This window comes from Drosophila bipectinata, chromosome XL (assembly GCF_030179905.1).
Source record: "Drosophila bipectinata strain 14024-0381.07 chromosome XL, DbipHiC1v2, whole genome shotgun sequence".
NCBI classification, from domain to species: Eukaryota; Metazoa; Arthropoda; class Insecta; order Diptera; family Drosophilidae; genus Drosophila; species Drosophila bipectinata.
The window spans coordinates 465,475-476,883 of NC_091734.1; the positions used below are offsets into that span (position 1 = coordinate 465,475).

Genomic DNA, 11,409 nt, shown 5'->3' on the forward strand with positions numbered 1-11,409 from the left:
TCTATATCGATTCTGCACCATTCTGCATCAAAATCCTGAGACAAAATATTTTTTCGATTTTTTGTCCATTTTTCCTGATGGATGCCCTGAAAATGGGGTTTTCCCCTATAGGGCCCACGGCGATGGCTATATCTTCCTCAATTCTCATCCGATTCTCAAGCGGAGTATCTTAAACGATTTCTATATCGATTCTGCACCATTCTGCATCAAAATCCTGAGACAAAATATTTTTTCGATTTTTTGTCCATTTTTCCTGATGGATGCCCTGAAAATGGGGTTTTCCCCTATAGGGCCCACGGCGATGGCTATATCTTCCTCAATTCTCATCCGATTCTCAAGCGGAGTATCTTAAACGATTTCTGGATCGATTCTCCACCATTCTGCATCAAAATCCTGAGACAAAATATTTTTTCGATTTTTTGTCCATTTTTCCTGATGGATGCCCTGAAAATGGCGTTTTCCCCTATAGGGCCCACGGCGATGGCTATATCTTCCTCAATTCTCATACGATTCTCAAGCTGAGTATCTTAAACGATTTCTATATCGATTCTGCACCATTCTGCATCAAAATCCTGAGACAAAATATTTTTTCGACTTTTTGTCCATTTTTCCTGATGGATGCCCTGAAAATGGGGTTTTCCCCTATAGGGCCCACGGCGATGGCTATATCTTCCTCAATTCTCATACGATTCTCAAGCGGAGTATCTTAAACGATTTCTATATCGATTCTGCCCCATTCTGCATCAAAATCCTGAGACAAAATATTTTTTAGATTTTTTGTCCATTTTTCCTGATGGATGCCCTGAAAATGGGGTTTTCCCCTATAGGGCCCACGGCGATGGCTATATCTTCCTTAATTCTCATCCGATTCTCAAGCGGAGTATCTTAAACGATTTCTATATCGATTCTGCACCATTCTGCATCAAAATCCTGAGACAAAATATTTTTTAGATTTTTTGTCCATTCTTCCTGATGGATGCCCTGAAAATGGGGTTTTCCCCTATAGGGCCCACGGCGATGGCTATATCTTCCTCAATTCTCATCCGATTCTCAAGCGGAGTGTTTTAAACGATTTCTATATCGATTCTCCACCATTCTGCATCAAAATCCTGAGACAAAATATTTTTTAAATTTTTTGTCCATTTTTCCTGATGGATGCCCTGAAAATGGGGTTTTCCCCTATAGGGCCCACGGCGATGGCTATATCTTCCTCAATTCTCATTCGATTCTCAAGCGGAGTACCTTAAACGATTTCTTTATCGATTCTGCACCATTCTGCATCAAAATCCTGAGACAAAATATTTTTACGATTTTTTGTCCATTTTTCCTGATGGATGCCCTGAAAATGGGGTTTTCCCCTATAGGGCCCACGGCGATGGCTATATCTTCCTCAATTCTCATTAAATAAAGATATCATAAAGATTAATATAAAGATATTAAAATTAAGAAAAAACAGTTAGTTTGTTGTTTTAAAACCAAAAATAAAAAATACTCAAATTATGTTAGATTAAAGGTTTAAGGTCAAAGGTTAGAAGAGATGTAAGATTTTCAGGACAAGCTGTTGTGAAAAGAGTCCCAAAAAAATGTAGGAAATTAAGTTCTTCTTGTTTTAAAATTAAAAATTGTATCTAGAAAATAAATTAACACATTAAAGTGTTAATCATCAAAAATATAATAATAATATTTAAATCTTTAAATAGAAAAGAAATGTAAAACCACTCTATGTGACTTCCTTTGTAAAAACTTTATGGAATTTAAGATCAAAAATTAGAAACAACCAATACTAATCTAGCAACATAATTTTTTTTAAAAATAAGCTAGAAATTTTTAAGAAAAAAATGAATAAAAACAGACCAAGTTCCAATAGTTTAAAAATTATAATAAAAATAATCGTAGAATCGCATTTCCTGCAAGGATTTCCCTAAGAAACCAAACCTGTTTAAACATGATTGTGTTTACTGGTTAAACATGTCCAAACATGATTAAATATTCCTGTTTTTTTAAGTAGAAAAGCACTTTTCCATATTTAAGAAACAAATGTTGAATATATTTCAAAAAAAGCATATATATCAAGACATTGACAAAACATTAAAAATAAATATTAAAAAACGTGCAAACATCAAGACCATATCCGGAAAATAAACCGGAAGTCTGGTGGCTGGCGAGGATCTATCCTTGCCTGAAAAAAAAAATAGATTATGCCTAAAAATATATTAAGGGAACAGAACTCCATCCTTAAAAAAGAATAAAGATTAAAAGATGAAGTCCTAAAAATATCCCTTGAAAGTGTAAAAGGTCCTTTCGGGTTTTGTGCTGATTTTTGTTGTTTTTGTGAGACAATCTTTGGGTGCTTTTTTGTAAACTTAACTAAGGGTGCTTCAAGGATGTTTGAATGAAAAAGGATTCAAGGATTCGCTTCACTTGGCCGTGGCATAGGCATCGTGACTCTTGTGGAACAGGACGTGACGCAGTACGTCCCGCGTGGAGCGCCGAATGCTGTTCCTGAGCGTGTGCTTCTTCTCGTTGGTCAGCTGCTCGATGGTCATGTACTCGGTCTGGGCCACACTGGAGCGCAGCTTCATGGTCCGCTCACTGGTGTCTATGATGGAGATGTCCGGCAGAGCCGGGGTCTGCTTCTCCTCCTCCTCCTCCTCGTCCTCCAGGGGAGTCATCTTCTGGGGCCTGCGGCGCAAGCTGTGCCGTATGGTATTGATTATATTGTGATGGTGTCCATGATTGGGTTGCTCCTCAGATGGTGCCTTCTCTGGCGATGACTGCGTATGCTGTGTGGGATGCATGAGGCGGCGTATGGACTTTCGGATCATGTTCTTCACGCCCCCACCGCCATGGGCTTTGGTCTCAGCGGATTTGGTGGACTTGGAGGAGCCGATCGACTGGAGGGACTCCTTGCTGGGCACCTTGGTGGGCTGGGCAGCGGGACGATAGGCGCGCACGAAGCGTGCCGGTGCCTTGAAATCCAGATCGTCCAGATCCTCCTCCTCGGACTCATCGGAGGCATAGACCACGTCCTCCTTTTCCTTGGCCTGCAGCTCCTTTTCCCTTTCTCGTTCCTTCAGCTTCTCCTTCAGCTGCTCCTGCAAACGTTTCTGCTTCTCCAGGTCCTCCTGTTCCTGCTGCTTCTGCTTTTCCCTTTCCTGCTTTTTCAACTCCTCTTGACTGGGCTCCTCTTGCTCCGGCTCCTTCTCTTCCATCTCCTCCGCCTGCTGCTCTTCGCTAATCTCCGTCAGGGTACGCCTCCTGGTGCAGATCAAGCGTCGCTCCACCGGAGCATCGCCCTTTCTCACCTCCTGCATGACCACCTCCTGCGAATCGGTCTCCACCACCAACGAAACTTTGGGAGCAGCTCCCACCACTTGGGACTGCGTGTCCTTTGGCAGCTCCACCTCCAAACTGATCCTGGGCTTGTCCTGCACGTCCGTGAGGATGCCGTTCTTGCGCAGCTTCGCCTCATTGATGCTGTTCTCCAACTCCAGCTGATAGCGATCCAGTTCCTTGCCTATATCCATTGTGGACTCCTCGCTGATGGCGCCCAGCGACCTCTTGGGAGCCGGAACCGGCGAGAAGACCAACTTCTCGGCCAGCAGCTTGCTGGGAGTCAGCTGGGAGAGGGACATGCCATGGAAATCGATGCGACAGCCCAGGGTGGGGGTAAAGGGTAGCCCAATCTTCAAGCTGGTGGGCAGCTGGTGCTCCTCGGTCTCAGCTTCGGTCAGGGCGGGATTCGCCACTCCTGTGGGATTGCAGGCTGCCGTCGAAGCCTCACTGGGTCGATGAATCTCGAAGGGATTGAGCGAGGCAGGGACATCACTGCCACGCAGATTCAGGCCAGGATTCACAAAGCCCTTCGAAGGCGTGGCCGTCGAACGGATGACCTGAATTGGAGTAGAGATTAGTAATAGGATTAGGGAGTCCTTTATAAGCTATGCTTATCCAACTACCTCATAGGGATTAAATTGCTTTTCCGGGAGTTCCAAATTCAGGCCAGGATTCTCAAAACAGGCATGTTCCCGCTTCTTCTTCTTGGAGGGCTGACGCAGTACCTCGAAAGGGTTCGTGGGCAACTGCTGCTGTTGCTGCCTCTCTGCCAGAGCGGCGATGGACTTAACCTCCAGACCGGGAAAGGGATTCGGTTGGGCATTCTCCTTGGCGAGGCGGCGGCGTCCAATCAACTTTTTCGGCGTCGAACTGAAGGCGGCATTGGTGAAGCAGGACTCCGTGGCAGCGACAGCTGCATCCTGTCGTTCCGGGGGTTGGTCCTGCAGCTGCGCCGTCAGCGGGGGCGGGGCAAGTGGTGGGGGAGCTGTGTGATGATGGCCCGTTTCCCGTTTGCGCTTGCGCGGCGTTTCCGTAAATGCCAAAGCAGCTATGCTCTTGGTTTCCAGCATATCTTAATCCTTTTATTTTTTTAATTTATTCTGTTTAAAACTTGGTTTAATTCAGTGCGATAACAACAAACAGGCAGGATCAATTATAAACAACGAAAAAGGACGCGATGCGTCTTTTGAAATTCCCACAGGGTAGTTTGGCCGTTATGCAACACTATCGTTACGAACCGGTTAAGTGAAATCGATAAGTATCGATGTAACGGTCAAAATTTTGAAAACTCGATAGTCGATAAACACGAATCCCAAACAAGAGTGCTTTGCCTTTGTCTAGCCCTGTTTTACTTTCTGCCCTTCTGACTCTAAGGATTTTTTAATTACATTTCTTGGATTTTATTAAATTTTTCACAAACAAAATATTCCAATTGAAAAATTTGGTTTACCCGCCACTTATTGAATTCCTATCGCAAAGCCAAGCGTGTCCTGGGCAACACTAGGTAGGTAAAGTATCGTTATACAACACTGCCAGAGTGGTGGAATGCACAAAAGCCGTAGGATTTGAAAACCTTCAGGATATCTTTGAGGAAATTCCTCGTTTTAGTGGTGCGATCCTTGCCAGAAGGTGGCACATCAACTCTGACCAAATGCCAGGCCACAAGCACAGCCGGAAAGTGGCGCAATCCTCGCGCATCCCTTCGCAGGCCCGGGAATATATAGACGAAGTGGCTGGGGATCGGGAGCTGGAGCGCTACATGATCTTGTCGTCGACCGCAAGCAGTGGTAGCACAAACAGTTGCCTCCTACACCAGGTTCCAGCCCCAGGAGCCATGGCCCACAACAGCAGTGGAACTTGTTCAGAATCCTCCACTAAGCGCAGGAGTAAGGAGAAGGGAGTTCCTCTGGCACCACCACCACCTCCACCACCGCCTCCGGCTCACGGAGCACCCAAGCGAATCAAGATCAGGCCCAGGCTCAAGGAGAAAAGGAAATCATCCGAGGAGGAGGTGATCACAGTCATTCCCATCGAGATGGAAACGAAGAAGACCTGCCTGGCAATAGCTGCCACCCAGACGTACTCTGCGTCCGCCGAGGATCTACGCACACCCACCAAAACCTCCCCCGATAAGATCACCAAGAAGACCCAGACCCCGGAGTCTGCTCTCAAATCCCACAAGCGCCTAGAATGGGATCCCTCGGCCGATGTGGGCTACTACAAACGAGCTGTTTCCACAAGCAACATCAGCACCCTAGAGCGCTCGGTCCTGGAGTCCTCCAACTGGCGCCAACCTTGTTCCGAAACGGACCTAACCCGGGAGCGAGGTACTTCGCCCATGGCTCCGGAGAAACCCACGCCGCCCCTGGCCTCCAGTACGTTTGTGAATCGCAGCCAGAGACCAGTCACCGCCCATCCCGGGCCGGTCAGTAACCAGTCCAGCTTGAAATCTCTTCAGAATTCAACAGAGAACTCCAACAAGCAGGACTCCCAGCGTTCCAGTTCCAGAAAGGAGCCAAGCTCCCGCCATATGCCCATGCCAGCAGCAGAGTCCCGCGCCAGTTCGCGCCGAGAATCCCTGATGGAGTCCCAGCCCAGCTCTCGTAGCTCTCGCATATTGGACTCCCGTTTGAGCTCCCGCCGGGAGTCGCAGGCCACATCCTTGTACGGCAGTTCGGCGGCCAGCAGCTTCGATTACAACAACCACCCCATGCCGGAGGAAGTGTGGCCCAGCAAGGCACAGCCCCCAGTGGCAGTCGCGACCGATCGGCAGAACCTGGAGAAACGGAAAGCGGACCAGCGCGAAAAGGAGAAGGAAAAGGAGCGCGAGTACACGGCGGCCCAGTTGGAGAAGGCCCTCAATAAGCGCAACCGGAACAAGGAGAATCGTCAGCCAGTGGTCAGTAACTCCTCGTCCTCTTCCGTCGCAGGCTCAGCTTCGGGAAGAGGCCGCAAGGTCGACCTGGATTTGGGCATCGAGCTGCTCTGTTCGCTGGTGAACTCTCGCAGTCTCAGCGAGGTGCAGAAGAATAAGCTCATACGCGACATCGCCAGGAAGATATCGTGCCTGGAACTGGCTGAATCCCGGCCGGATAACCGAAACCACCAAACACAGACTGAAAATGGTGAGTTCTGGGATTTCAAATAGAGGTAGTTAGTGATAGTTCCTATCCTTTCAGTGCCGCCAGCTCCCCTCCAGCAGCAGAATGTGGCCAAGAGGCGAAGCGGATCCCTCTCGCTGAGAAAGTCACCCGTTGCGTACCTGGAAGTTGGAGCAGACCGACCTGACAAGCAAAGCCACCAAACGCAGACCGATAAAGGTGAGAAGATCCTGGATTTCAAAGAGTATTTCACATCCTTGTTGTATCCCTCTATCCAGAGCCTCTACAGCACAGAGATATGGCCACCAACACCTCGGAGAGGTCCTCCAGACGCAGCAGTTCGCTCTCAAGCGTTAGAGCTCCAGCCGCACCGCTGCCCGTGCCGGCTCCTCGCAAACGTACCACTGCCCTCACCCCACCGCCGCCGCCGGCAGCCACTAGCATGTCCAGCGGCACTTCGACCAGCGTCTCCCATGATATCATAACCCAGAAAATGAATTCCCTACCCCCCCGAGCAGAAGCCGCCTCCACGGATGCTGATGTGGCCGACGCCGTCATGGCGGATTGGCTGCATCCGATGACCCAGAGTGAAATAGAGTATGAGGGGCGCCAGAAGACGGGCCTGCAGGCTGAGCACAGGGAGAAGCTGAAGCTGGTGGACGACGAGATACGACGCCTGCAGCTGTTGAGGGAAGATATCAGCTCATATCTGAAAGGTTTTCCGAGTCAGAGCCCCAGTTCGGCGGCCAGGAACGAGGTTTTCCTGCTGGTCGAGCCAGTTTTCCAAGTCGGCGATGCTCCGCCATCTTCCGGCCTGGCGGATGAAGCCTCTGAAGCTCCCACTCCGCCGCCGAGACGTGCTTCGTTGAGCGGACCACCCAAGGAGCTCCCACGGATACCATCCTCGTCCTCATCGGCAGCTCTGGAGCCTGTAGCACCACCACCACCAGTGCCACCGCACCAGGTGCGACGAAAGATGGCCACTCCGGTGCTGCGGAGCTCATCCAGCGGCGGCAGCGAGAGCGTATGCTCCTTTGTCAAGCAGCGAAGCCGGGAGTTCAACGAACACTACCGGTCCCTGCAGAAGCAGCAGTTGTTGCTGGCCCTGCAGCAGCAGAAGGAACTGGAGAGGCAACAGCAGCGATGCTCTCAGGTACTCTCTGCTCTTTCCCTCTCTTTCTTGGTCAATAATGCCCTCTCTTTCTGTTTCAATCGCAGACCCATCGCAGCCTTCGTCCGGCCAGGCAGGAGCAGAGTCCCTACATCGAAATGAACCACTACACGCAGGCCCACGTCCATACCCACTCCAGCAGAGGCTACTGCTGCGCCGACAAGGAGGAGGCCGTCTACTACCAGGTGGTGAACACCGAAGAAGCCACCGGCCACCGAGAAGAAAAAGGCGGAGGCAGCAGCACCACCACCACCACTACAACCACCACCACCAACTCGTCGTCGTCCGTAATGTGCATGAGTTCGGACATGTCGGTGCCCATGGGAATGGTGAACACGTGCGAGACGACAACCACGACAACGACGCACCAGTACGATGATGTGGCGTGCCACAGAATCCACCACATTCGCCGGACAGAGCGCCAACCGGAAAAGGAGAACAATCCCGACGCGATCATCAGGCGGCAGTTGCTGCAAGTTCGTCCAACTGGGGTGGCGTACATGATCCAGTTCACTGACAACGCCAAGGAGGAGGACATGGGCCCACCGATATCCCTGCAGGACCAGCTCCATCTGGCCCGCCCCGAGTTCTGCATGAAGTCCAAGGAGCGCAAGGCCATACTGAACAAGATGCAGGCGCTGCGGGCTACTCGCCGCCGGGAAATGGAGGAGCTACTGATGGACGACAACATGACGAGTGTGGAAGCAGTTGACAGAAAGCTGATGGAGTTGCCTCCACCAGCCACTTGTAAGTCCAATGGTCCATCCTAGTGGTATATACTTCCAAAATCTCGTTGTAGGTCAACTGCGTGTCTTTTCCACTCGCAACATGAAGGCCATGACCTCCAAACGGTGCCGGGACCTGCCCGAAGTAGTGGCCGCCAAGAATCGAGCCAAGGAGGAGAGGCAGCGCCGATGCAACCGTCTCATGCGTGAGGTCTTCAACAAGGTAGGACTCTTCCAACAGGTTCTCCTTCCGAAGAAACTAAAAATAATTCCTCTTCCAGCGTCTCAAGCAACGTGTGTCTGAAGGAAAAGTCTCGCTCAACCACAGCGTCACCATGATATAGCATCTAGCAGGATATATACCTCCACGACTTATATATATGACCTTATAGATACCTCAGAGCCCCAGTTAATGTTTTCGTGTAGTTTTAGGCTTTTTGTGCCATTGTAGGCTTTTATTTTTAAATATCTGACTCAAATCTGACCAAATATTTGGTCTTTTCTTCTAAATTCTCGATTGAAATGTTTGGAAATTCGAACATTGACTTGGAAAATTTTACAAATTAGATGTAATTGCCTTTTCGGATGACATTTTGTTCAAATTTGTAGGTTAGGGTTGTATTTTGAAATACAAAATTATAGAAACGTCGGTATTCGTGTAATTTAATGGTAATTTAAATATTTTTATTCTTATTAATTTATAAAATATTTTTATTATTATCGATTAATATTCTCGGAAAATAAGAACATCAAACATAGGAAAAAGTTTCGATTTTTTTCACGATAGTCTTTAAAAAACGTTTATTCTAAAATTTTAAAATTTCCTTCACCTTTTTAGAGAATATCTCGACCATTTTTCAACAGATTCTTAAACAAAATACCATTTATGAATCAGGGTTCCTAACTGCTTTATTTTGCATTAAAATTTGTGAGAAAATTGCGAAAAAAAATGTCGGCCATTTTTGTCCGAAATCATGATGGTACCCCTTAAAAAATTTCGAAAAATTTATTAAAAATTTTGTTTTTAGGTTTCAACTGGAAATGATTCTACTAAGATTTCTGAGATCGGCAATATATAACATCCATTGATCTGCCAGGTATTAGCCAAGTTATACACATTTTCCTATTTAAAAAATTCAAATAAGTGGAACAGCGTTTTTAAAGTTTTTTTTTTTTTAAATCGATATTTTTGGTGCAGTTTTTGGTAAATATTTCAATTATTTCGAAACTGATTCCGAAACGGAATACCAATTATGAATCAGGGTTCCTATCTCCTTCATTCTGTATCCAAAGTTATGAAAAATCCCACGAAAAAAATTTTGGTCAATTTTCGCCAAAAATCCTGGGGGTACCCTTGAAAAAATTTCGAAAAATGGGTCAAAAAATTTATTGCCAGGTTTTGATGGAGAATGATTCTACTTGAAGTTCCAAGATCGGGAAGGTATATCATTCCACGATATTCCAAATATTAGCCGAGCTATCCACATTTTCCTTCCGGAAAATTCCAAAATTTTGAAATTCGTTTTTGGTGCTTTTCTATTTTTTCAAAATCTGAATTTTTCATTCACTCTTTAGGTGATATTTTAATTATTTCGAAACCGATTCCAAAACGGAATACCAATTACGAATCAGGGTTCCTATCTCCTTCATTCTGCATCCAAAGTTTGGGGAAATCCCCCGAAAAAAATTTTGGTCAATTTTTGGCTAGAGTCCTAGGGGGACCCCTTACAAAAATTACGAAAAATGGGTCAAAAAATTTATTGCCAGGTTTTTATGGAGAATGATTCTACTTGAAGTTCCAAGATCGGGAAGGTATACCATTCCAGGATATTCCAAATATTAGCCGAGATGTGAACATTTTCCCGTTTAGAAAATTTAAAAAAATATTTAAAAATTTTTTATATTTCTGTATGTTTCTGAAAATATAATTACTAAGAATATTAAAAATATTATATTAAGAGTAGTACCAATTAGTTCCACCAGTGGCGCGGCAAATATACATTTTCGATAACAGCTATCGATAACAAAGCAAATGTTTGTCCATCCCAGGCCGCCCTCTACGTTTAAATTTAAATTTTCTTTATTATTTTATTTTTTTTTTAATAAATTTGTAATTTTATTTTATAATTTCCATGAAATTGATCATTTTATTAATAAATGATATTTATACAACATTTTTTATTTAATTTTTGTGTCTGTTAGAATTTCAATGTTCATAGGATTTAAAAAAAAGGATTGATTTTATTTATATTTTCTCTTCCTTCTTGATGTAAAGCAGTAAAAGCTTTTACTTTAAATTTTTAACATAATTTTGTATTGAAATTAAAAAATTTCGAGCTTCCTTTTTCGATAAGGATTTCGATGTTCTTTCTGGCAGCGCCGGGACGGCCTTGCCAGACATCGAAAACCAGCATTCTGGACAAAAATATCGATGATTCGAAAAAAAATTTTTGTTTTCGGCATCCCTGGCAAAATTCGTCTCAGAAAAGCAGAGGCACAAATTCGCGTGTGGCTTTACTTTTTTTGTTATTGTGTTTCCCGATTCTCGGCCGGGTGAAATAAACCCGCAAATGCATCAGTGAATAATACTGGATCGAATAAAAATAAAGGCCGCCAGTGAAACGTGCGAGTCGGTGAAAAATCAACGCAACGCAACGCCTAGCATTTTTTATTCCCGATTTCGTTGGTCGCTGTCTGTGTGCGTGCGCGAGTGTATGTGTGTGTGTGTGCCTTTTTTTTTTTTTGTACACTGCTCATACTCTCTCTCTCCTTCTGTCCGGGCTGTGTGTGCGTGCGTGTGTGCGACGAGTGTGCAGGAGTCATCATCACCGTCATATTGACGTCTCCGTCTCTCTCTCTTCTTCTTGCCCCAAAGTGAAACATGTTTTTCTGTGGCAACAACAACAATAATAATAATACCTGCAGCCACAACACCACCAGCCCAAGCAGCTGCAGCAATCAACAACGTTATTATTATTAACAATACAAGCGTCCAGCGGCGGCGGCTCCAGTATTCCAGTGGAATAAATAAAAGCGCAAACGAAAAACAACGGCAAAGCAGAGTAAGTTTCAGAGT

At 45.9% G+C, this 11,409-nt stretch overlaps 3 protein-coding genes across 4 annotated transcripts in view; 2 read left to right on the plus strand and 1 right to left on the minus strand.

The window, feature by feature from the left end:
- Nucleotides 1-2,280: 2,280 nt before the first annotated feature.
- On the minus strand, nucleotides 2,281-4,539 carry pon (partner of numb). Its single transcript, XM_017235181.3, has 2 exons — nucleotides 3,960-4,539; nucleotides 2,281-3,893 (listed from the first exon to the last, which is right to left on the minus strand). Exons 1-2 carry the CDS (start codon nucleotides 4,404-4,406, stop codon nucleotides 2,418-2,420), a joined length of 1,923 nt encoding a protein of 640 aa, XP_017090670.2. The 5' UTR covers nucleotides 4,407-4,539; the 3' UTR covers nucleotides 2,281-2,417.
- A 147-nt stretch (nucleotides 4,540-4,686) lies between these two features.
- Nucleotides 4,687-8,982, plus strand: Alms1a (Alstrom syndrome 1a). The gene is made up of 6 exons (XM_017235172.3): nucleotides 4,687-6,461; nucleotides 6,516-6,656; nucleotides 6,716-7,590; nucleotides 7,656-8,355; nucleotides 8,408-8,556; nucleotides 8,615-8,982. Exons 1-6 carry the CDS (start codon nucleotides 4,988-4,990, stop codon nucleotides 8,675-8,677), a joined length of 3,402 nt encoding a protein of 1,133 aa, XP_017090661.2. The 5' UTR covers nucleotides 4,687-4,987; the 3' UTR covers nucleotides 8,678-8,982.
- A 1,796-nt stretch (nucleotides 8,983-10,778) lies between these two features.
- Nucleotides 10,779-11,409, plus strand: part of mnb (minibrain) — a 32,722-nt gene continuing 32,091 nt past the window's right edge. For both annotated transcript variants that reach the window (XM_070283079.1, XM_070283082.1), the window contains exon 1: nucleotides 10,779-11,395. The gene's annotated coding sequence lies outside the window, so the exon portion shown is untranslated. The remainder of the gene's footprint in view (nucleotides 11,396-11,409) is intronic.

Bases quoted from the DNA above. Each gene is read 5' to 3' on its own strand.
- pon (XM_017235181.3), bottom strand. From the start codon at position 4,406: ATGCTGGAAACCAAGAGCATAGCTGCTTTGGCATTTACGGAAACGCCG. The intron at 3,894-3,959 runs GTAGTTGGATAA...ACTCCAATTCAG, and splicing joins AGCAATTTAATCCCTATGAG to GTCATCCGTTCGACGGCCAC.
- Alms1a (XM_017235172.3), top strand. From the start codon at position 4,988: ATGCCAGGCCACAAGCACAGCCGGAAAGTGGCGCAATCCTCGCGCATC. The intron at 7,591-7,655 runs GTACTCTCTGCT...TTTCAATCGCAG, and splicing joins AACAGCAGCGATGCTCTCAG to ACCCATCGCAGCCTTCGTCC. The intron at 8,356-8,407 runs GTAAGTCCAATG...ATCTCGTTGTAG, and splicing joins GTTGCCTCCACCAGCCACTT to GTCAACTGCGTGTCTTTTCC.